Consider the following 23670-nt stretch of genomic DNA (forward strand, 5'->3'; position numbering starts at 1 on the left):
GTTTAAAAAAAATGGCCACATGTGCTTGTAACCCCTTGGGGATGGGGGTGGGCAGAGATAGGCAGTTCCTAAGAAATTGCCAGCTAGCCAGCCAGCCTCATGGTAAGCGTCAGGTTGAATTAGCAACCCTGTCTCAAAGGAATGAGGCTGAGAATAAGAGGGGGCCACCCTGCATCTTCTTGTTATCTCCACATGCATGTTTAGGTGTGTGTGCACACGCACACACAATGTACACACACACACACACACACTGTGGGAAGATCCCCTTGTAGAATGTGCTGTCCTCAGCCTCTTGGCAGCTTTGTCTACAGAAAGGGAATAAGGAGATATTCCCAGGATGCTTTGTCCTTCCTCCATCTGGCTCAGAAGCCATTGCCCTCAGGCCTGGCAGGGTTGAGCAGGGTTGAGAACCTGGAGGCCACTCAAGGCAGGGTGGGATATAGAGGCTCACAAGCTCTCTGTGCCCTACAGTGTTGCCGCTGGTGCCCTCAGTAGACCACACTTCCACCAGGTTAGCTAGTATACGTTAGCCAGGTGATGAGATTGTTGGGGAAAGGCCAGAGAAGCCGTGTTCTTTGGTTCTTGGAAGAGATGTTCTCGGGGCATAGACTGCAGTCAGGCTAGTCAGTGTGTTATCCTCAGCCATGCCTTCTGTCTATGTGACACACATCCGTACCTGGGGTCGGCTGCAGATGTCAACTACACACCCAGGTGACACAGCTGGAGCACACAGGAGGCAGACGATGAGGACCTGGCCTTGTTATCTGAGGTGTTTGGTGGGTGGGAGGTCATCTTGTGCAGATTCGAGGGCTTGCCCATCATCTGTCCAGTGAGTCACTCTGGTCCCATGTCTCTAGACAGGGTGACTAGCCCAGAGGAGGAGGTGTGTGTTGTGTGGAGCAGGCGGGCCTGCCTCAGCCGGAAATGACAGGCTTGGTGCACACTCAGCACCCTGTCGTGGAGGTATGGGAGCAGGCTCCTGGGCCTGCCTGACACACAGGTATTTCTGGACTATGACAGAGCTCATGGCCACAGGCTCTGTGCCAGCGGTTCTGTCCCTCTGCGTGTGGGGGGGGGGGGTGGCACCAGGTCCTACTGAGCAGCCACTGGGGCCTTCTGGCTCCTCCCATGACTGTGTTCTGTTTCCACAGGGCGGCACCTTCTTATTTCTTCTCAGTCGCAGCCCTCCCCTTAGAGTTGAGCATCTGTGTGCCTGAAGTGAATTTCCAGAAGCAGGTAAGGACCTGGGGGAAGGCTCTGTTGTGTGGCTGTGGGACAGTGCTGCTGTGGAGGGAGGGTGGGGGTAGCCTGAGACAACCAGGTTCACCCATCTCGCTGCCTTCCTTCATGGTCCCGTGTGATACTTGTTTCTTCCGGTGTCGGGGGTCGTTTTCTTCCTGTGGTTTTCCTTACACTGCTGGGAGTTGAACCCAGGGCATTGTGCATAGCAACCATGCTCTACCACTGAGCTACCCTACCTGATGTGTAGATTCTTACAGTCAGTGTCACAGTGCTGCTGATTTTTCAGGCTAAGATTCGAGCAGACTCTGGGCTATACATTTCAATATTTTATTAGCGTGTATGAAATGGGGGCAGGGGTGCAGTGACCATGCACCTGTGAAGTTGGTTCTCTCTGTCCAACGATACGTGAGTTCTAGGAATTGAACTCAGTTTACCAGACTTGTGCAGCAAGTGCCTTTACCTGCTGAGCTATCTTGATTGCCCTGAGTATTTTCTGTAAACTCTATGAGTTATATGATGTATTCTATCTATATAAACCCTGTGAAAACAGGTATAAATTATATGATGTATTCTGTCTATATAAATCCTGTGAAAATATGTATGCATTTAAAAGTTGCAGATATTTGTTATTGTGGTGCATTGCAGATGGTGCTCAGGGCCTTGTGCATGCTACCACTGAGCCACATCCCTGGTTTTCATGCCCTTGTGTGTGTGTGTGTGTGTGTGTGTGTGTGTGTGTGTGTGTGTGTGTGTGTTTGTCTGTCTGTGTTGCCTGCTGTATTTTGGAAACAGGGTTTTCTGTAGTCTAGGCTGGCCTCAAACTCACTGTGTAGTTGAGGATGACCTTGGATGTCCTGATCTCTCAGCTTCTGCCTCCCAAGTGATGGGATTATAGGCATGTGCCGTTATACCTAGCTCCTTAAAAACAAACAAACAAACAATTGTTTCTATGCTTTAAAATTTTTGACCCAGGCATGGTGGCACAGGCCTTTAATCCCAACACTTGGGAAGCAGAGGCAGGTGGATTCTGTAAGTTCGAGGACAGCCTGATCTACAGAGTGAGTTCCAGGACAGTCAGGGATATGTAGAGAGACTCTATGTCAAAATAACAAAACAACGAATATTTTTGTTATAGTTCTCATTTATAGCCCAGGCTGACTTGAAACTCACTGTATAGCCCAAAGTAGCTCCAAGCTAGAAGAAATCCTCCATGTCTCAGCCTCCTGAGTGATGAGATTACAGATAGGGGTCTGCATGCCCAGCTCTCATGGTGTGTTTTAGAGTTTTGACAGTGTGCTGCTTTGTAGCATGAATCTTAAAGAGTCTTATTAACAAAAACAAGCCCAGAGCCAGGTATTGGGGTGAACGCGGAATGATCAGAGAGAGAGAGAACCAGCCACAGCTACCTCACCTTGCCAATTCCTCAGCTGATCCTGTTTCCTCAAACTGTTTCCTCTGAGTCCTCATCCGAATGGATCTCAGCTGAACTGCTGCTCAAAAGCCTAAAAGCTTAACCAGCTCTAGTTCCTGGTTTTTACACTTTATATACCTTTCTGCTTTCTACCATCACTTCCTGGGATTACACCATGGATCACCATGCCTGGCTGTTTCCAGTGTGGCTTTGAACTCACAGAGATCCATCTAGAAGACTAGGATTAAAGGCGTGAGTGCCACTGTTTTCTGGCCTCTATGTTTGACTAGTGGCTGTTCTGTTCTCTGGCCCCAGATAAGTTTATTAGCGTGCACAATATTTTGGGGAACACAGTACCACCACACTGCTGTCTGTCTGTGGCTGGCCTGGGACTCAGTGTGTAGACTGAGCTGTTTCAAGCTTGTGGCATCCTCCTATCTCTGCTTTCCAAGGGCTGAGATTACAGGTGAGAGCCACCACACCTGGCTTTCCTAGTATTTTTTAACGTGGACAAAATAGAAGGCAAATAGTGGTGACCCTTGTGGCCCTGAAGGAACCATCCTGTGATCTGGCACAGCTTGAATTTATTTGACAGTTTTCTAAGCAGATGCAAGACCCCTAGAGTTATAAACTGATACTTTTTTATAAACATGAGTGTGCAAACAACATTAGCTTCAGGTTTATAAATAAAAATGAGCACAAGGGGCTATACTTGTACTCAGGGCCACTCAGGCAGGTCGAAGAGAGGCCAGCTTGTCAGGCTTCTTATCAGCACTGATAGAGACCCACATGGGCAGCATAGCCCTCCCAGCCTCCAACCACTGCTGGCCACATTCTTGGCTTCTGCACTGCCTCCTAATTCTGAAGTGCCATCAGTTGGTCCATGGAGGTCTGCAGAGGTTGGGTGGGAATGTGACATCGATGTCTTTGATGTCCCCCACACTTCAGTACCCATCTCAGCTCGTGCTCTTCACAGTTCCCTCCCTGTGGGTCTTGCACAGTGACTGGGACACTTTGCATTGTTCTCTGCTGACCAGCCGTGCTTCCTGCAGCGGAGGGACAGGCTGAAAGCCACCGGCTGTCCGGCCGTGCAGTGTCGGCCTGTGTGTCGTGACCCTTGATGTTGCACTGAGTCCGTCAGATGGGATTTTCTGGCGTGGCACCACTTAGTCACAATATATGGTTTGTCACCACAAGATACAAAACCGCAGACCTCTCCCCTCCCCTTCATTTGCATAATTGACAGCTGCCTGTTTTCCCTTTCCTGGTTCATCTCTGACTCCCGAGAAATTGTCTTAGTGGAAGGGAAGCGCTGCCCTGTGTTAGGGACGGGGTGTGTGTGGGAACAGTTGAAGCCATCACTGAGATGCATTGTTACTGTTGATTCTTCAGTCTGAGCTTGGATGAATAATTAGTATCTAAATTAATTGCAGTTTGAGCTTATGTAATTTAAGCACATTTTAATGGAGACCAGTTCTTGATCCCTACAGGGGAAAATAGGAATCCTCCAGTGACATTAATGTAGTACTTGACAGAATTGTGATGAAAATTTAATAACATACTCCAACAAATCTAAGCACACTGTAATATGCTTGTGGCACACCAGCAGCCATTTGTCTGAGATGCTTATGACTTATTCTCTTCAATTATTAATTTTTTCACATTGACACCCTTCCTGCGAATTAGGACAGAGTGACATCAGTTAGGACACTTTCTAGAGCATTTGGTCTGGAATGTGAAGGGCAGGGACCTGTGCTCCACTTTCTCTCCCAGCTCCAGCCCTGGGCGTTCCTTCCCGGCAGACAGTAAGGCAGGGTCAGCAAAGCAGAGCGTCGACATCACCAGTGGGTGGAGGCACTCTCCCACCAGAGTTCAGTCCCTAGGGGAGGGCTGACTCCTGAAAGTGGTCCTCTCTGCCCTTCACATGTGCACCATAGTGAATACTAGATGACAAGAATTTTTAGAAATGCTGAGTCAGGATTCTTCTGAAGTTTAGGAAACAGCTTGTGCCAGGCAGAGTGTGTTACAGTAAGAATGACTTGGCTCCAAAGACCGGTTGAGCCCTGCTGCTGCAGACCCCAAGACCTCACAGCAGAACTGAAGACAGTAGGGTACGCCAGTCTACGGGGTGTGGAGGGGTGGAGCTGTGGGACAGCGCTCTGTAACGTAGACCTGGTGGGAAATGACTGCACAGTGGCATTCCTCCAGCTGGCACCGACCTGGCAGCACTAACCAGACCCCTGTCCGTCCTGTAGGAGCAGCCCTCTAAGGGTCCTGGGACACGGCAGCCCTAACCAGACCCCTGTCCGTCCTGTAGGAGCAGCTCTCTGAGTGAATAGATATGAGTTCCTGGGACCCACTGTGATTGGAGTGTGGTTTGTGAGAGCTTCCCAGGGGACTGACAGAAGGAATTCCCTTGGAAACTTTTGTGTATGGCGGCACCTAGTGGCTGTTCTGTTGCATGTCATGCATCTTTCATAGGGGATGGCCTACTAAAATCTAGCCCTTGAGCACATGACAGAATTGGAAGATATTGCTCATGGGAACTCTGACTCCCAGTTTGAAGGCTCCATGGAATACTTCCGATGTTTGCTGGAGGTCACAGTGGCTCAGGAGGAAGAGTCCTTTGGGAAAGTAAAATTTGCAGGACTCAGGGTTTGTACTTAAGTCTCTTAATACAATGACATTAGTTTTGAGTTGGTATGAGTACTGTAGAGAGGGGGAATCTCAGACACTAAAGACTGCTCCCCTGTTCCATTCAGCCAGGTGGGCAGTACTTATTAAGAGCCTGCTAGGTACCAGGCTCCAGGAGGACAGGCCAACCCGAGCAGACACAGCAGGAGAAGGAAGAGACAGTAAACAGATGTTCCAAGACACTCAGAAAACTAGGACAGTGAGACAGGGCTGTGTGACAAGAGGTGGAGGCACAGGACTGGCCCCCTGGAAAGATACCTTGAGGCCAAGATGAAGCCAGTTCTGGACTCAGGGGATGGATACCAGTGCAGAGGCTGACAAGCAGAGGAGCAGGGAGAGCTGGGTTGCAGAGAGAACGGAGCTGATCACACTTGGCCTCGTAGGCAACCGGCCAGGACTAGGAAATGTATTTTCAGATATGACTAGCAGGGGTGTGGGGATGTCATCTCTCCTGACCTACGTAAATTGTTCTAGCCACTCTAGGGGAAAGCACAATGGAGGATGTGAGGGGGCTATGAGGCCAAGGCCATAGTAGTCCAGATGGAAGCACCAGGGAGGAGATGGAGGTCACAGCATCCATACTTAAGGTCCAGGCAGAGATCACCATGAAGCCATGTGCAGTCCATCCCCAGACCATCAGTGCTAGACGGAGAACAGGGCAAATGAAGGAGAGCTCCCCCAGAATCCTGCTTTCCTGCTGGGCCCTGCAGGAAGTGAGGGCCATCCACAGGTTGGTGTGTGCCCTGGAGACTATGCTCGAGGCCACTGTGCCTTTTCCCAGCCCCTGGTTGTTACTTTGGCCCTTTTCTGAGCCCTGGATTAGTTGAAGGGGGCAGACCATAGAAGAAAGGGGTCTGGGTTCTAGGGTCCAAGGGTGGATAAGAAGACTCTAGAAGGAGTCCTGTGCTGTGTCAAATATACAGACATGATGTCAGCCCAAGCTGGCCAGGTTTTTAACCTGTTGTGTGGGCTTTCGGGGCGAGGGCCCCAATAGGCTTTTGAGCAGCTGATGAGCTGATACTCAGGAGCTGTTGGCCAGGCTCTGGCACATTCCTGGGTACGCCCTTGGCATGTAGTATTGCCTTGTCCAGCATTTCCCTGTCTAGGACTCATGGACCACTGGGAGTAGATGGTGTAAGGAGTGTCCTTAGCCTGCCAGCCGGGTTCCCTCATTCCCCGAGTACAGCTCCTTGGTAGCAGGGCTACTGAGGCTCCACCCCACCAGCTGCTGCGTTATTTCTGACTTGTTCAGGAGTTCAAGTGTGTAACCCAAACCCTAGATCCTGCCTCCTCTCCCCCAGCTCCTTCTGCAGGAGGAGGCCCCGGGCTTCTCTTTCTGGGACTGGCTGTAGCTCAGGCCAGAGACACCTGGACACAGCCGCTGGCCTTCACAGCTATCTTCAGGAGCTACCCTCTAACAGGTGGGGTGGGTTTGTGAGGGTGGCAGTGACAGCCCTACCAGTGCTCGGCCCCATAGCCCTGGACCAGCCATCCCCATAGAGGGACTCCCTGGTGCCTTGCCCAGTTGCTGGCCTCTTGAGTTCAGTAGTGGCTTTTGCACAAGGTGATGTCACTGCCTTGGGGGCCGTCACTGATCTCAGTTTCCTGAGCCAGAGGCCCCAACAAGCCACCTCTGATCAATTCCTTTGACTTCTTATGCATGTTGCCTGCATTGAAAACCCAGAACTCTTGGGGCTTCATGCCTCATCTCTCCTGTGGCTCATAACAGAAACGGTGGCTGTTCCCTGCAGCCTCTGCTCTGGAATAAGAGCCCCTCAGCTGTGCTGCCTGGGCCTCAGGTAAAGAGGTATTGAGGACCCACTACTTCTTCTGTGACTTCTGTGCTGTCAGAGAGGAGGTCCCTACTGGGGAGGGCCTATTTGAGAAAGGGGCACATCACCTACAGGGTGTCGGTATTAGAGTGTATCTCATCCTGGCATTCTCTCCATAACGCTTGATTCCCCTCTGCTTGCAGGAGTCCCCAGAGCTGGGCCAGGGGGATGAACCGTGAGGGAGCACCCGGTAAGAGTCCGGAGGAGATGTACATTCAACAGAAGGTCCGCGTGCTGCTCATGCTGAGGAAGATGGGGTCAAATGTGAGTGCCTGAAGTGTCAAGCAACTGGGTACCTGCTGCCCTGAAGGGGGACAGAGCAGCTGCAGCCACCTCCTGGGTCTCCAAGAACTGGGGAGAAGACTGTTGGGCCAGTTCAGGCTCCCCAAGCACAGAGCCCAGCATGTCCAGTTTGGGGCCATTGCTGAGATAGTCTTTCCACTCCGTTGTTGATTCTGAGCCAGGGACTCCTTTCCTTTCTGACCCTCACTGACCTCAGAGAGTCTTCTCTCCTGGGAGCAAGTGAGGGGCAGCTTGGCAGGGTGGCCACTGAGGAGGGCAGTAGACAAGCAAACGCAGGGACATCTTTTGAAAGGAAGTGGGGGCATTTGGAATGGCTGATTGGCTGCTTGTGTCTGGCCAGGGCCCGACTTTCATACCTGCTCTACCCCAGAATAGACAGTGGTCTAGATTCAAAGTGAGTGGTAAGGCATGTGAGCTCAGGGACCTGGTGGTCAGGGTGGAAACAGGTCTGATTGCTGGGAAGCTACAAAGGCCATACCAGGACTAGAGGGCAGGGGCGAGAGGGGAGGCACATGCTCCCCTCACCACAGCACTCTCGTCTGCAGCTGACCGCCAACGAGGAAGAGTTCCTGCGCACCTATGCAGGGGTAGTCAGCAGCCAGCTCAGTCAGCTGCCGCAGCACTCCATCGACCAGGGTGAGTCAGGGGCCAGGCGCCAGCCAAGCCCTCCCCAGCGCACTAGGCAGTGGTTCTCCACAAAGCTGAATGGGCGATCTGGGGGGTTAGGGAAGAAAAAGGAGGCTATTGTTCCCTCTCATCCACAGACAGCACCCCCCACCCCCCACCCCCCCACCCCCCGTCTGGTCCATCCCCTTCCGCAGGTAGGAGTCGAGGATCCAACAAGGCGGGTGGTATATCCCTTCCCAGGCCTGGAGGAAGGAGGAGATAGTCATGTCTAGGGCCTGTGTAACCTCAGAGGGTCCGATTATTGCGTTCCTTAACCTTCAGCCTGACCCCTTTCCACTCAGCTCCTAGTTCAGGGACAGTGAGACTGCTCAGTGTGTTCTGATAGCATTGTCCCGTGGGGCACAGCTGTGCAGTGACTGGTGGTTCTGGCCCCTGCAGGAAGGGTGGTTGGCCCCATGTGCCCAAGGGAGTTCTTAGGACTCTCATGGTCAAAAGTCCCGTGTGTGTTTACTGGGCAACAGGGGCTGTGCCCAGGAATCGGTACACATCATTTGAGAGTTGACAGCTGTTACTTGTGTTAGTTCTGGTTAGCAGGCAGGGGTTTGGAAGCAGTAACTCATTGCCCTTGACTACACAGAGGTGCCCAGGAGTCAGACCTGCTCCTCACCAACAAGGCTGCTGGGCAGCTCCATGTCCCTTGGCTGCTTATGGAGGCTCTCCCTCTCTGAAAGCTCGGCCTGACACTGTAGCACAGTGTTCTGAACAGCATCTCCTCATGCTCCTTCTCTGTTCTTCTCACGCTTTGTTGGGACTTTTGGCTAGAAGATACTTTAGTGGCCCATGGCAAGTCCAGGCAGGGGCAGCCACCACAGCAGAGTGTGTTTGCTGTGTTGAGGCTGCTGGCGGGGCGGAGGAGCCGGTACAGCACATTGGACTGCCACCCTGGTTATCCTGCATGTTGTGGGCTCGGCCCTGATTCAGGGCTGCTTCCACAGCACTGGTGTTGGATGTGGCCCAGCCAGCTCGGCAGAAATCTTCCAGGAAACCTCTGCTAACTCAGAGCAATTTGGGACTGTGAACATCTCATACACGGCCTGCCCAGACGTGCCTGCTCAAGTGTGCTGTGTGCTAACAAGCACCAAGGCCAAGTGTGTGTACAGTCCGTCGGACATTTTCACTGTCTCTTGGATGAGTCCTTTCCTTCACTGTGGCTGGTCTGGATTTCCCTCTCCTAGCTTCGAAGTCATGTTTACCAGAAAACTTCAGACTTCTGAGTTCCCAGAACATACTTTCCTCCCATATGACCCTGGGTCACTGAGTTTCTGAGTCTTCTTTACAAATGTCCCTAGTGGCATGCCCTTAATAAGAAAAGTAAAGAAGCTGTGGGACCATGTCAGAATAGGCAACACCCACCACGTGTCCGCTGCCTCATACATTCAATCATGTATGTATATAGAAAAGCCAATGGGATACATACTGGGCTGTTAATAGGAAAAATGGTTTATGGGGTATTGCAGATCAGTCTTGGGGCTTCATGCATGTTAAACTGTGCTCTACCACTGGCCTGCACCCCTTGATAGAATATAGTGACTGGATGTAGGTTTTCATAATGGATTTTCACTTTCCAAGTTAGCAAGTTATGTAAAATGTTTTTTGTATGTTGCCCATGCTTTTATAATAAGAAGTGAAAAATACATTTTGTGGAAGCAGGGATCAAACCTAGGGACTTGCACATGCTAGGTAGGCACTCTACTATTGAGTTACAGCCACTTGCCCTTAAGAGGGTAAATAGTGGGGGCTGGAGAGATGGCTCAGTGGTTAAGAGCACTGACTGCTCTTCCAGAGGTCCTGAGTTCAATTCCCAGCAACCACATGGTGGCTCACAACCATCTGTAATGAGATCTGGTGCCCTCTTCTGGCCTGCAGGGATACATGCAGGCAGAACACTGTATACATAATAAATAAATCTTTAAAAAAAAAAAAAAAAAAAAAGAGGGTAAATAGTGGCCCAGAACAAGTACGGCTTTTGTAGAGGACCTGAGTTCAGCTCCCAGCACCCGTATCAGATAACTCAGAACACCTGTAACTCCAGGGTAATCTGATGTCTCTGCTCTCCATAGGCACCTGCACTCATATACACAGACCCACACATACACATAATTAAAAAGATAATAAGACAAATATATTTTTAAAGTTACATTATTTAGCCTGACATGTTGGTGCACAGTTTAATCCTAGCAAGAGTTCAAGGCCAGCCTGGGATCTATGAGACTCTATTTTAATAAACCATATCTTTCATACACACACACACACACACACACACACACACACACACACACACAAATTCACGTTGCTGAAGCAACAATTGAGAGTACAGTATAGTTCACTAAGTTGCTGAAGAAGGTCACAGTTAAGGTTGAGGATGTAGCTCAATGGTAGAGTGCTTGCCTAGCTTCCATGGAACCTTAGGTTCCGTCCCCAACACCAAATAAATGGGTGGTAGCACACCCCTGTGACCCAGCTCTTGGGAAGCAAAGCAGAAGGATCAGTTAAAGTCATTCTTGACTACATAGTGAGTTTGAGGTTGGCCTGGGCTCTGTGAGACTGTCTCAATAAAAAAAAGAGGTCATCATAGTGATCTCACTGTTGCCCTGGCTCCACAACTGCCGACTCAGCCAGAAGCAGCTATTGGCAGGTGGGTGTGGCCATCCGTAGACACTCTGGAATCTGGGGCCTCCTGGGTGTGTGGCATCTATAGAAACTTGCGTTTCCTGAACTGGGGAAGAATCGTATCAGACAAAGGACGTAGAGGATCTGTACTGCTGATGCCCCTGTGGACTGCCCTTACCTCTGGAAGTCACACCACCTGGCCAAATGCTTCTTCAGGAGGCTCTTGGGATCTCAAGGACTGTGAATTTGGGTCAGAAGGCACCCAAACATGGAAGATCTCCTCAAGCCTTCTTTTATTTTCTATGTCACAAATAAACCACATACAAACACCTATTAAGAGAACCCAATCTAGTATATAGTGTAGGTCAGGAGCTTGTATTTCCGTCTGTCCTGGGAGGCTGAGTGGGTCTCCAGTAAAATTCTAACCTACCCCCTTCTCCATTGGCAGAGCTGACCTCAGTTCATGCACCAAGGTGTCCTGCTCTCTGCCTAGGTGGCCAAAACCTGGACATGGGGCTGGGGGTGTATGTGTGTGTGAGCGATCTGCCACCTTCTGTCCACTAGGTGGCTCTGTCTCTCAGCAGATGGCAGGGCTCCACCCTAGGGTTCCCTAAGCTTGAGAAGACTTCCAGCAACTTCCTTTGGACTGTCCCTCTAGACAGAGGTCCTGAGGCAGACCCACCCAAAGGACAACACTCAGCCTCTGTTCCCAGCCCCCTGGGAACCCAGCTGCCATCTAGCTACACTCTTGCCCACTGGGGTGGGAGTTGGGGGCTGGTACCTGAGTGGTTCTCTACCCACAATCTAGCTATGCTTATAGAGAATGGGCAGCTGCTGGGAAAGACCTGGGGCAGAAAACTGCACCTAAGCACTGACCACATGGTCTCAGCAGGGGCCTGGTAGCCTCCAATACTGAACAGCAGTGGCCCCCCCCAGTTCTCAGCCTGGCTGATCTCTACTAAGTAAAGATCACTATAGCTTCCTCCTTCCTCTCCTTCGTCCTCAGTGCTCCCCTCCCTCCTCTTGTCCTCTCTAGTGTATTGGTGCCTCTAGATTCAGTCTTCCCCCTATTCCGTCTCTACCCTATTTCACATGACTTCCACAGGCCTCAGGTCAATACCTTCCAAATATACCCTTAGCCCAGACCCCTCTCCAAATCCCCAGAGCTTCATCTGACTGTCTTGACACAGCCCCTGTCCTACACGCTCAGCAGATCCAACTGGGCCCCTCCTTTCCAGACCAGCTTCTCCACCTGGGTTCTCACCAGGTACAGGGGCAGGACACAGCCTTGACTCATTTCCACACTGTGGTTGTTTCTAGGGGCTTTGATCCTCCTGCCTTAATGCTCCCCAGATTGTCCTCGGCCTCTCCTTCTTGTTTGAATTCTTCTCTTAGGTTTTTATTGTTGTTGTTGTTGTTTTGTTTTTTAAGATTAATTTATTTTTATTTTCTGTGTGTGTACATGGATGGATGGATGTACACCATATGCTTGCAGTACCCACAGAGACCAGAAGAGGGCATTGGATACCCTGGAACTAGAGTTACGGATGATTGTGAGCCACCATGCATGTGTGCTGGGAACTAAATGCAGGGCCTCTGCAAGAGCAGCCAGTGCTCTTAACCTCTGAGCCATCTCTCCAGTCCCAGTTGTCAAGGGCTTTTTGTGTGTTCGAGACAGGGTCTTACCTTGAACTTATTTTGTAGCTGAGAATGATCTTAAACTTTTAAAAAAATTTTTCCGGGCTGGAGAGATGGCTCAGCGGTTAAGAGCATTCGCTGTTCTTCCAGAGGTCCTGAGTTCAATTCCCAGCACCCACATGGTGGCTCACAGCCATCCGTAATGAGATCTGGCACCCTTTCCTGGCCTGCAGGCATATATGCAGACAGAACACTATACATAATCAATATTTTTCCATTTATTTATGTGTGTGTATTGCCTGCCATGACACTCGTGTGGAGGACAGAGGATCAGGAGTCAGTTTTTTCTTCTTATATGTGGGACCCAGAGTTGAACTCAGGTTCTCAAGCTTGGCAGCAGGTGCCTTTCCCTGCTGAACCATTGTGCCCACCCAATTTGAACTTTTGACCATTTTTAGAGCTGGGATTATTTTGATATGCACCACCATGTTGTTGAGGATCAAATCCAGAGATTTGTGCATGCTAGGCAAACACCCTACCAACTGGTCACTCTCCATCCCAGCTAGCTCAGTCATGTTTTTAAAATAAGCTACAGCTTAATTTATTTTTGTGTGTATGTTTTCTTCGTATGTATGTGTGTGCCTGGTGCCTGCAGAGGCTGGTAGTAGGCGCCAGATCCTAAGATCCTATGGAACTATCCTATGGATAGTTGTAAGCTGCCATGAGGGTGTTGGGAATCAAATCCAGGTGTCCTCTCCAAGAGCGGCAAGTAATCTTAGCCAGTGAACTGTCTGTCCAGCTACCTTTTCACTCAGTTTTTTTTTAAAGATTTATTTATTTATTATATATTATTCTATCTGCATGTTTTGCCTAAACACCAGAAGAGGGCACAAGATCTCATTAGGTGGTTGTGAGCCACCATGTGGTTGCTGGGAATTGAACTCAGGACCTCTGGAAGAACAGTCAGTGCTCTTAACCTCTGAGCCATCTCTCCAGCCCTTCACTCAGTTTTTACAGAGAGGTCCTAAGTGGCATTTTAGAGACAAGGTTTCTCTGTGCAGCTATCCTGGCTGTCTTGGAATTCACTGTGGTAGACCAGGCTAGCCTCAGACTCACAGAGATATGTCTGTCTCTGCCTGCCTAGTGCTGGGATTAAAGGTGTGCGCTGCTGCTGCTGCTGCTGCTGCTGCCGCCGCCGCCGCCGCCGCCACCGCTGCTGCCGCTGCTGCCGCCTGGCTCCTAACTGGCATCTTGACTGATCTTAGTCTTCTGGTTCATTCTCCACTCCCATAGCCAGAGTGACTTTTGAAGGTTCAGAAGAAACAGTACTAAAGGCGTTAGAGTCTTTGAGTGGCTCCCTGCTGCCCCTACCCAGTACCCTCACCCACACCTTAGTAGTCAGTGACTGACTTGCGTCCTAGCCCTGCTATGTTCTCCTCTCTCCGCCTCTGCATGGCAGGCTCAGGAACTCAGCCCTCAACCCCTACCTCCTGCAGCTTGGGCTAGGCCCTCTGCTGACCCGGTGCTGAGTTCCTTCAGCCTGGGACTGAGGCTTCCTCCTGGGTGTGCATCTAGGTGTGGCTGTGTGGACCCCACCAGGCTCTTGGTAAATACGGTTGAGCACAGTGATTGAGCAGGTTCTGGGGCTAGGAGTGAGAGCGGCAGTGAATTCTGTGAGTACTGTCTTCTGGTCCCCAGGGATGGCCAAGCGACTTGACAGCCAGGCAGGACTCTGCTTTGAACCAAAGGAAATCAATGCTTCACTCGGAAGTTGGTCCTTCTGAAAAGGGCCAGCTGCAGACATGGTAGGGGGTAGGAGATCTGGGGGTTGGGGCTGCAGCTTCTTGAAGCAGGCCACAGAATGCTGAGCATCCCCTTCTCATCAGTATCATCCCACAGAGTGTGCATCGATTGTCTGTCCTGGCTCTGAAGTGATGCATGGTCACTGTAGAAATGAGGGAGGAGAAGCAGATGAGCTTAAAGAACTGGATTCTACTGTAGCTGTGGACTCTGTTTCCTTTTCTTCATATTCTTCTTAGCCTCCTCATAGCCTCTTACAAGCTAAGCGGTTACTTCTATCAGAGTTGACTTCACAGCATGAATACTTCAATATTCATCAAAGCATACATAACATACACACACACACACACACACACACACACACACACACACACACACATGCATATATGTGTAAGACATATGTGTTTTTACTTCAGGCAGTCTCATGAGCTCTTCAGCAATTTTCAAGAAGACATTTTGGTCACTGCATGATCTGCAGCATCTGTCTATCGTAAGTTATTGACCAGTCTCTCCTGTTGGATCTCATTTCCGCTATTAATCATCATAATGGCAAGCATTCACTAGGTTCCTTCTCTGTGCCAAGTTCCTTGCAAAGAAATACACAAGGGTTCTCCCAGGGAGTGTCACCAGAGCCCTGTGACATGGCTCTCTTTGGCTGAGAGAGTGGCTCAAGACCTTAGAGTCAGCCAGTGGGGGTTCCAGATGTGACAGATGTTGACCAGCAGCATTTATACATCCTCATTGTTTATGTTAAGGCCGATTTAGGGATGGCTGACAGGCCACAGTGGGCTTTGTTGTCATTCACCTGCCCGCCCGCCCACCTACCCTCTGTCCTCCCTTCCTTCCTTGCTTTCTGTGCTGGGGATTGAACCAAGGGCCTCACTCACGCTAGGCAAGTGCTCTACTACTAAGCTGTGCTCCCAGCTCTTTTTTTTAAAGTAGGACAGCAGCATATCACCTGAGGACCAGGTATAATTTAAGTGGTTACATGGTGTCACCTAGGGGATGTAGGAGATTGGGGGCTCTTTCTACCGTCTTGCTGCTCTGGCCCCTGCACCTGCAGCTGACTTTGAGTGTGCCCACTCTGGGCTTTTCATGCCCTACTGCTGCACACACAGTACAGGGCACCTAGTGAGCACCAGGTGTTGCAGGCCTCTGGCTTGCAAATGCCACACTGTAGCCAAATGGCCTACATAGCATAGTTGTGGTTTTATTTTGTTTTAAAATGTTTTATATTTTAATTGTGTGTGTGTGTGCACACATGCATGCACATGTCATGGAGTGTGTGTAAAGGTCAGAGGACAACTTGTGGAAGTTGGTTCTCTCCACCATGTATGTCCCAGGGATGGGATACCAGCTGTCAGGCTTGGCTGCATGTGACTTTACCCACTGAGCCATCTTGCTGGCTCCTAAGTTTTGTTTTTTTTAAGGTTTATTTTATCTTTGGTTATGTGTGTATGTGTGCTGTGTGGAAGGTGTGTGTACATATGAGTGAGGTGCCTGCAGAATCCTGAAGGGGATGTTAAAATTCCCGGAGCTGGAGTCACAGGTAGTTGTGAGTCACCCAGCATCGGTGCTGGAACTGAACTTGGCCTTAACCACGTGGGTGTTCTTAACTGCTGAGCCATCTCTCCAGCTCCCAACCAGAGTTGTGATTTTTTTTCATTATTATTTTATGTGTGGGAGTGTTAAGCCGACATGTGGGTGCTGGGACTTGAACCCAGGTCCTATAGGAGAGCAGTCCGTTCTCCTAACCACTGAGCCATCTCTCTCACCTCCTAGAGATGTTTTTTATATGGCTTGTTTTGGTTTTTGAATGTATAGCCCATGTTGGCCTTGAACTTATTATGGTCTGCCTCAGCCTCTCGAGCACTGGGATTACCACTGAGTGCCACCATACCTGGCAGAATTGTTACTCTTGTGTTGTGCCTTGGGTGGGCCCTGTCCAGTGTCCCAGGGCGGACATGGCTCATTTTGACAAGGAATCTTGTTCTTTCTCTGCCTACGGAATTCTGGGGGACGTGCCTGTTCTGCCTTTGAGAGCTACTGGTCGTCACATTGGCTCGCTGGGCCTGTCACAGCTTCTGTCTGACTCGACCTTCTCCAAGGGATTTCCAGGAAAGGGCTTTTTCAGGCCTGCTGTCTCTCCCCTGCAGAAACAGAGGCACCTGCCTCAGGGTGCTACCAGAGAGCCTAAAATAGGTCCCTTGGGGGGTTGGGGATTTAGCTCAGTGGTAGAGTGCTCGCTCCGAATTAAAAAAAAAAAAAAAAAAAATAGTTCCCTTGGTCTCATGGTTAAGCTGAGAAGTTACTACAGTAGCTGTGTTGTGGGGAAGCGAGCGGGAACTAGGCACTTTGGGAGTGACCCAGTTCTGCAGCTACTCCCCTTGACCCTTAAAGTGCCCCTGAGGCCGAGGGTGCCACATGAGCTTCTTTTCCATTTCTCCACCCAGTGTGTTGGTTCTCTGGAATCCTCCCCAGCACCATTCAGCCTGTTCTCTCTTCCTTCACGTGCCCTCCCGCCCCCGTCCCAGGGTCAGCTGTACCCGGCTCTGGCTCCCAGAGCCCCATGCCAGTCTTTGCTTTCCGATTCTGTTGTCACACAGTATCAGGAGTCTGTGGAGAGGGTCTGTGCTTTGTTCACGCCACACATCCAGACCCAGAGTAGCCGTTTGTTGGAGTCCTGCATAAACTAAAGCCTCCTGGAGGCTGAGCAGCTCGGAGTGGCTCCTCCCTGTGGGCAGCAGCTTCTCTGTACCACCCCTGCTGACCCTCCACTGTGGTTTCTGGATCTCCTCTCCCCAGGCCTGTGAGGCTCCTTTGAGGCTCCTTCAAGGCGCCTTCTAGAGGCCCCAGGTGAAAACAGTCAGTGCTGAAATTAGAGTCAGCCCAGGGAGAGTTCATCTGGGACAGGAAGCTCAGCCTCTAACTTTAATCAACACTTCTGTGAGAATTACCTGTAACCCAGTAACAGAGTTGAGCCAGAAGTCACGTGCATCGTACAGCCCTCCACAGGGATACGGTTGGTAACTCATGTACTGAGAAAGAAAAGGAACCCAAAAGAAGAGTGAAGAATGTGCTGAGATGCAGGCAGGCTTAGCATCCCAGCTCTGGCTTCCGAAGGACCACTTTTACCCAGCATGTGGTTCTGTTTCTTAAAGCCCACAACAAATGCTTGGAAGACATTAAAGCCCCTGGCATGACTCGGATTTCCCAACACCGAGCTAAGAGGTGGGTCCCTGTCCTGGGAGGGGAACGGAGGGCCACTCTGTCCAGCAGTTGGACAGTTCCAGTCACATTAGCCTCTCATTCCTATAAGCTCAGCACGGTGTCCGATGACAGCCTTGTTCTCCATGAAGGACAGACAATAGGGTACGTGTACAGATTTCCATGTGGGACTGACTGGGAGTGGAGCCCACCCAGGAAGCTAGAACACAGGCTGCAGGCCTTTCCTCAGGCCCAGTGAATCACAGTACCCGCCAGAAGAGCCTGGTAATCTGCATTTTAGACAAAGCAGGGCGTGGTGTGGCATACCTGTAGTCCTAGCACTCAGCAGCTGATGCCAGCCTGTGCTACATAGAGCACCCTGTGCTCTTCCCTAGATTCAGTGAATCATAGTGACTACCAGATGTACCTAGGATGACGCATTTTAAACAGCTAGTATATATGATGGTGTTGGTCTATCGTCTAGCTACTATGGAGGCTGAGGGTCACCTGAGCTCAGGAGTTCCAGGATAGCCTGGGGTGAGGTATCAACTAACTGTCGTGGTAAGGAGGTGGACAGAACTAAAGAAGCAACAACAAGGGAAAAGCTCCAAGGCGGTCCTGATGCCCAGAGTCTATGTTGAGACTATGCAAGGTCTTTAGTGAGACCCTGACCACCCCTGAGCCCTGGGAGACAGGCCCATGTCACCTCCTACATTCCGTCCTTTAGTTTCATTCTGTTGCTGTGTAGATATTCTTACCAAAAGCATCTTAGGAGAGGATTTATTTCATCTTACAGATCAGTCCACTGTCGAGGGATGCCGAGCAGGAACTCAAGGCCCGCTCGCTATTGCACACAACATCACTTCTAACCGAGGAACTCACTCACAGCCAAGGAGACACAGCAAAAAACATGCTTGCTAACTCACAAGCTGGCTTATACTCAGCTAGCTTTCTTCTACAGCTCAGGGCTACCTGCCTAGGGAATGATGCCTCCCACAGTGGGCTGGGCTCTCCTAGATCAATTAGCAATAAAATACAGGGCCAGGCACTGGTGGCGGACACCTTTAATCCCAGCATTTGGGAGGTAGAGCCAGGCAGATCTCTGTGAGTTTGAGGCCAGCCTGGTCTACAGAGTGAGATCCAGGACAGGCACCAAAACTACAAAGAGAAACCCTGTCTCAAAAAAGCCAAACCAAAAACAAAAACAAAAACAAAAACAAAACAACAAAAACAGTCTCCCAGAGGCATGCCCACAGGCCAGTCTAATCTGGGCAATCCTTCTATTGAGACTCCCTTCTGGGGTGACTGTAAGCTATGTCAAGTTGACAGGTGTCCAACTAGGACACCTTCTGGGACATAAACAAATTCTCTGGTCTGGAAGAGCTTACATTTGGGGAAGAGATTGGAAAAATTTGAATGAGGGCAATGAACATCTCGCCTGGGAAAGGAAACTGTAAAGGTCGTGTGTGTGTGTGTGTGTGTGTGTGTGTGTATGTACATGCACACATGTTTTGCAAGTTCAGTGGGGTGGGAGGGTAGGGGTGGGTGCAGGGGCCTCAGGGAATGCAGCTGGAATTTGACACTACAGTTGTCCCTAAAAATTATTCCTAGTGTGTTAGAGATGGCATAGGTGGCCGTTTACCATATTTTGCAGACAAATGAACTGAGGTTGAGTGTGCTGGAACTTCCCTGGATACCCAGGGAGTCAGAGTTAGGGTCAGGTCCAGGTCCAAGATGCCAAGTCTTGCTACTGGGACCCACCGCAACAGCAGAGTCCTGGGAAGGGCCTGTGGTTGTCTGCTGTACCCTCCTTGGCCTGTTCTCTGAATCCACCTATGCCATCTCTGGCTGTTGGAGCCCAGTCGGCACCACAGATTCTAGTCTGCTCCTGCTGCTAAGCCCTTGGTGAATCAGAACCCACTGTTCCCATAGCAACCCAAATGTGCTGCTACCTTGGGTAAAAAGCATCCCCTGGGAGCTTTGGGGTATCAAAGCGGAGGTGTATAGAACACCTGGCTCGTAGCCTTGGGATGCTAAAAACAGCACATGCTGCCCAGTGGGTGTTGGTGTATGTGGGAGAAAGCCCAGTGCAGGAGGAGTACCAGCCTTGTTCCCCTCAGAAGTTCTTCCCTTCGGTGGCCCTTTGGGACCTTTTTTTTTTCCAGACAGCGATTCCCCAGAGCTGGTAACTGAGGCAGAACTGGGCTTGCTGACATTGAAGATAATGAGCTCATGGCATGGAGAGGTGCTGTGCCCAAGCCAGGGAGTCAGGGAAGGGCTAGAGCATGGAGTCACACTGTATGCCTGGGCTGCTTGCTCCATCATGAGCTGGCACCATGTGTGCTGAAGATGTCTCACTGAGCTTGGAGCTCACAAGGCTCAGCAGGGGTGCTCCCTGGGGATTTAGAGGCACTTAATCAAAGTGCCCTACGTTGGTGATGACTTACAAAGGGGATTTCCTCTATTAGCCTTGGGAATTTGGGAGTCTCTACAGCCTTAGGGTTGCAATTTTTTAACTTTTCAGACTGCTGATATAAAAAAAATCGATTTTATTTTATGTGTGTGAATGTTTTGCCTGCATCTATATCTGTGCACCATATGGATACCTGATGCCCACAGAGATCGGAAGAGGGCATTGGATCCCCTGGAACTAGAGTTACAAACAGTTGTGAGCCACCAAGTGCTGGGAACCAAACCTGGGTCCTCTGCAAGAGCAACAAGTATTAACTGCTGAGCCACCTCTCAGCCCCAACAGGCTGCTAATTACGTGCGTGTGCATGCTCAAGTGCGTGTGGACATGCCACCCTGCATGTGGAGGTCAGAGGAGAACTTTCCAGGCTTGTTCTTTCCCCACTTTGCTTGGGCAGGGTTCTCTAGTTGGCTCTGCTGGGCTTCACACTCCAGGCAAGCTGGCCACAGCTTCTGGGCAGTTTTCCTGGCTCTGCCTCCCATCTCACATAGGCATGCTGGGATTACAGATGCACACGTTCTGTGCCTTTACAAGGCTCTAGGGATTCAATTTAAGTTGGCATATTGTCAGCCTTCCTCCTTTTTTTTTTTTTTTTCAGAGTCTCTGAGTTTACCAATTAGCAAGACTAGCTGGTCAGTGAGCCCCAAGGATCTTAATGCCTCTGTATAACCTAGCACGAAGGTTTCAGACGGACTTTGCCAGGCCCCATTTTTACATGGGTGCTGAGGATCTGAACACATGTCCTCCTGCTGCTTGCCTAGCAAGCATGTTGCCAATTGGCCCATCTCCCCAGTCCCAGTCTCTAATCTCGTACTTTGGCTAGGTAGGTATAAGGTTCCAGGAGTACCTGACCCCAGAATGTCTGAAGCTGGAATAGTCCTGGGACACCATGCCAGTAAGGGGTGCTATAGTTTCAGTGACCCTAAGGACGGCAGAGCCGAGGCCCCTGTGTCCAGGGCTCACGCTATCATGGAAGCTGGGCTTTGAGGAGCTCAAAATTAGGTCATATGGTATCCAGCTGTGGCTGGTGTTGCTTGTATGAGCCCCCCTTTTCCCAATGCTATCCACATAGGGCTGTGCCCATCCTCGTCTGTGGGGTCTTTGGGGCTTGCAAGAGACTTACAAGTTCAAGGTCAGCCTGGGCTACATATCGAGAGCTTATCTTAAGTTACAACAGAAAAATAGCAAGAGTGATTCTCATCCACCTTCAGGAGCCTTCTCCACAAACCATGTTGTCCCTGCTGTGTTCGGGTTTGGGTGTGAGTACTGGCTTGAGACAGAGCCTTGCTTTTAACACTGCTGGTGTGAATTCATCCCCAGCTCACAAACAGACCAGTGACCCCATTGTCTGGCCCCCACCCCCGGCCAGGGCCAGCTTCCCTGTTTCTATGCTTCTGCGTGTTTGACATTTTTTTCTCCCCAGTCACTTGACTAGCTCTAGTAAAGGTCCAGAGCTGGCATTGGACGTGGGATGGAAGGACCAGTGGGTGCCTGCCCCACCCTGTTCAGAGAGCTGAGCCTCATCCCTGCTTTCTAGATGTGTGAGCCACAGTAGTGGAGGCAGAGGCAGGGAGAATAGTTGAACTTGAGTTCCATGTTGAATTCCCCTAAGGCATCTCGGGCTTCGTTGGTGGTATTTTTTAATCCTGGGTCTTGGTTCCATTCTCATAGTAACACAGACCGATTGGTCCAGACTTTGTCTGAGTGTGGCATTCCTTAGTGCTGTGACTAGAGACAGATAGTTGTTTCCCTTCTAGGAGAAATAACAAGGTGCTCTGTGTAGTTAAAGGTAAATGCTCCAGACCCTGGGCCTCCAGTTCACCCAGCTGCTTCTTGTCTTTGAACAAGGGGCTTTCCCAGGTGCTCTTTTTTTGTTTTTGTTTTTTGCTTTGTTTTTGTTGTTGTTGTTTTGTTTTTGTTTTTTTTTTGTTTTTTTTTTTTGAAACAGGGTTTCTCTGTGTAGCTTTGTGCCTTTCTTGGAACTCGCTTTGGAGACCAGACTGGCCTTGAACTCACAGAGATCCTCCTGCCTCTGCCTCCCGAGTGCTGGGATTAAAGACGTGTGCCACCGCCTGGCCCAGGTGCTCTTAATATAACTGAGAACAAGGCTAGTCCTGGTCAGACAGCATGTACACCATGGGGAACAGATCAGATTAATGGGATTGGGGACATAGTCCAGTTGAAGACTGCTTGCCTAGCACTCCTGAAGTCTTGGCTTGATCCCAGTACCTCACGAAACTGGATGTAAGATGCACACCTGTAATCTCAGCACTTGGGAACTAGTAGGAGGTCAGAGGTGGAAGTCATCCTTGCCTACACAGTGAGTTGAGGGTAGCCTGGGCTTCCTGAGACCATGTTTCATCACCCCACTGTCGTGGTGCTGAGAATGCTGAAGAGGACCCCAGCTGCCTGAGCAGTGGGACGCTGGGCACTGGTTCAGAATGGCCAAAGGGTAGGAGGTTGTACAGGGAGAGCTCTGATTCCTCCGCCTCTTATCACTGTTCGTGTCTGTCCTTCCTCCTGCCTGTCCTGTCCATGTGTGGAGCAGCTCCTCCTGGGAACTTGGACTTGTGTTTCCGGAATGGTGCAGAGCTGCTCCAAGGAGCTTGCTGGCCAGGCCTGGAACCCTAGCACTCAGTAGGCAGACCGAGGGATATGAGTGTGAGTTTGAGGCCAGCCTGGGCTAGCTACACAGTTCGACCCTGTCTCCTAGAAGCCTGAGTTAAACTGGAGATGTGACTCAGTGGAAATCTACCCCTCCTTCTTGTGCCCTGGATTCATTTAATCCATCATTGAAAAGGGCAGGGTGAGTGGGTAATGGACTTCAACTTGTTGTTGTTTTTTGTTTCTCTGTGTGTCCCTGGCTGTCCTAGAACTCGGCTGGCCTCTAACTAACTGACAGGAATCCGCCTGCCTCTGACTCCAAGTGCTGGGATTAAAGGTGTGCGCCACCACTGCCAGATGACTTCAACTTTTTTGTTTCTTTGAGTGGTTAGAGTGTAAGGCCTGCGTTCTTTCTCCAGGCCACACGTGGTCAAAGGAGAGATCGGACCTCTGAGGTTGTCCTCTGACCTCCATATGTACTGTAGCATACACACATTCTCACCCACACATAAATGAGTAAATGTAATAAAAATTGTTCCTAAGTGTTGTAGTATTGTTGATGAATGATACTATCAATGAAATTATGTTCTTAATTTCATTTTCAGATTGTTCATTGCTAGTGTATGCAAATAGAATTGCATATTGGTCTTATGCCCTACAACTTTATCATATTTACTAGTTGATAGCTTTTTAGTAAGTAGAAATTGCAGAGCATTTTCTAGTTATAAGATCATGACATCCACAAACAGAAATAGTTTCCTTCCTTTCCTCTAATTTGCTATTTAGTTATCTGTTTTCGCCTAATTGCCCAGGATTGAACTTCAGAACAGTCTAGAGAAGCCAGGTGCGGTGGCACATGCCTGAAATGTTAGCACTGGGGAGGCTGAGGCAAGAGGCCTGTCAGTCAAAGGCAAGTCTGGGCTACGTGAGACCCTGTCTCAAATGTCCAAAGCAAAGCAAAAATCAATTTGAGGAAGAGTGTGGAGAACAGACAGACCCTTTTGTTCCCGTCTTGCTGGAGTGAGTTATAGCCATGCAGTATCATGACAGTTTTGGTTATTGTAGGTGCCCTTTATCAGGGTGGAAACTCCCATGTTTCCTGTTCAGTGAATCTTCTGTCATGAAGGGATGCTGGATTCTGTTAGATTCATTTTCTGTGTAAGGTGATGGTG

At 50.0% G+C, this 23670-nt stretch overlaps 1 protein-coding gene across 1 annotated transcript in view; it reads left to right on the plus strand.

Annotated features, from left to right (window-relative positions):
• Positions 1-23670, plus strand: part of Ctnnbip1 (catenin beta interacting protein 1) — a 49534-nt gene that overhangs the window by 22153 nt on the left and 3711 nt on the right. The window contains exons 2-4 of the mRNA XM_059256285.1: positions 1152-1236; positions 7323-7443; positions 8028-8118. Of these exons, the coding sequence (XP_059112268.1) occupies positions 7348-7443; positions 8028-8118 (187 nt within the window). The 5' untranslated portion in view covers positions 1152-1236; positions 7323-7347. The remainder of the gene's footprint in view (positions 1-1151; positions 1237-7322; positions 7444-8027; positions 8119-23670) is intronic.

The sequence above is a fragment of the Peromyscus eremicus genome, chromosome 2 (assembly GCF_949786415.1).
Source record: "Peromyscus eremicus chromosome 2, PerEre_H2_v1, whole genome shotgun sequence".
Classification (NCBI taxonomy): Eukaryota; Metazoa; Chordata; class Mammalia; order Rodentia; family Cricetidae; genus Peromyscus; species Peromyscus eremicus.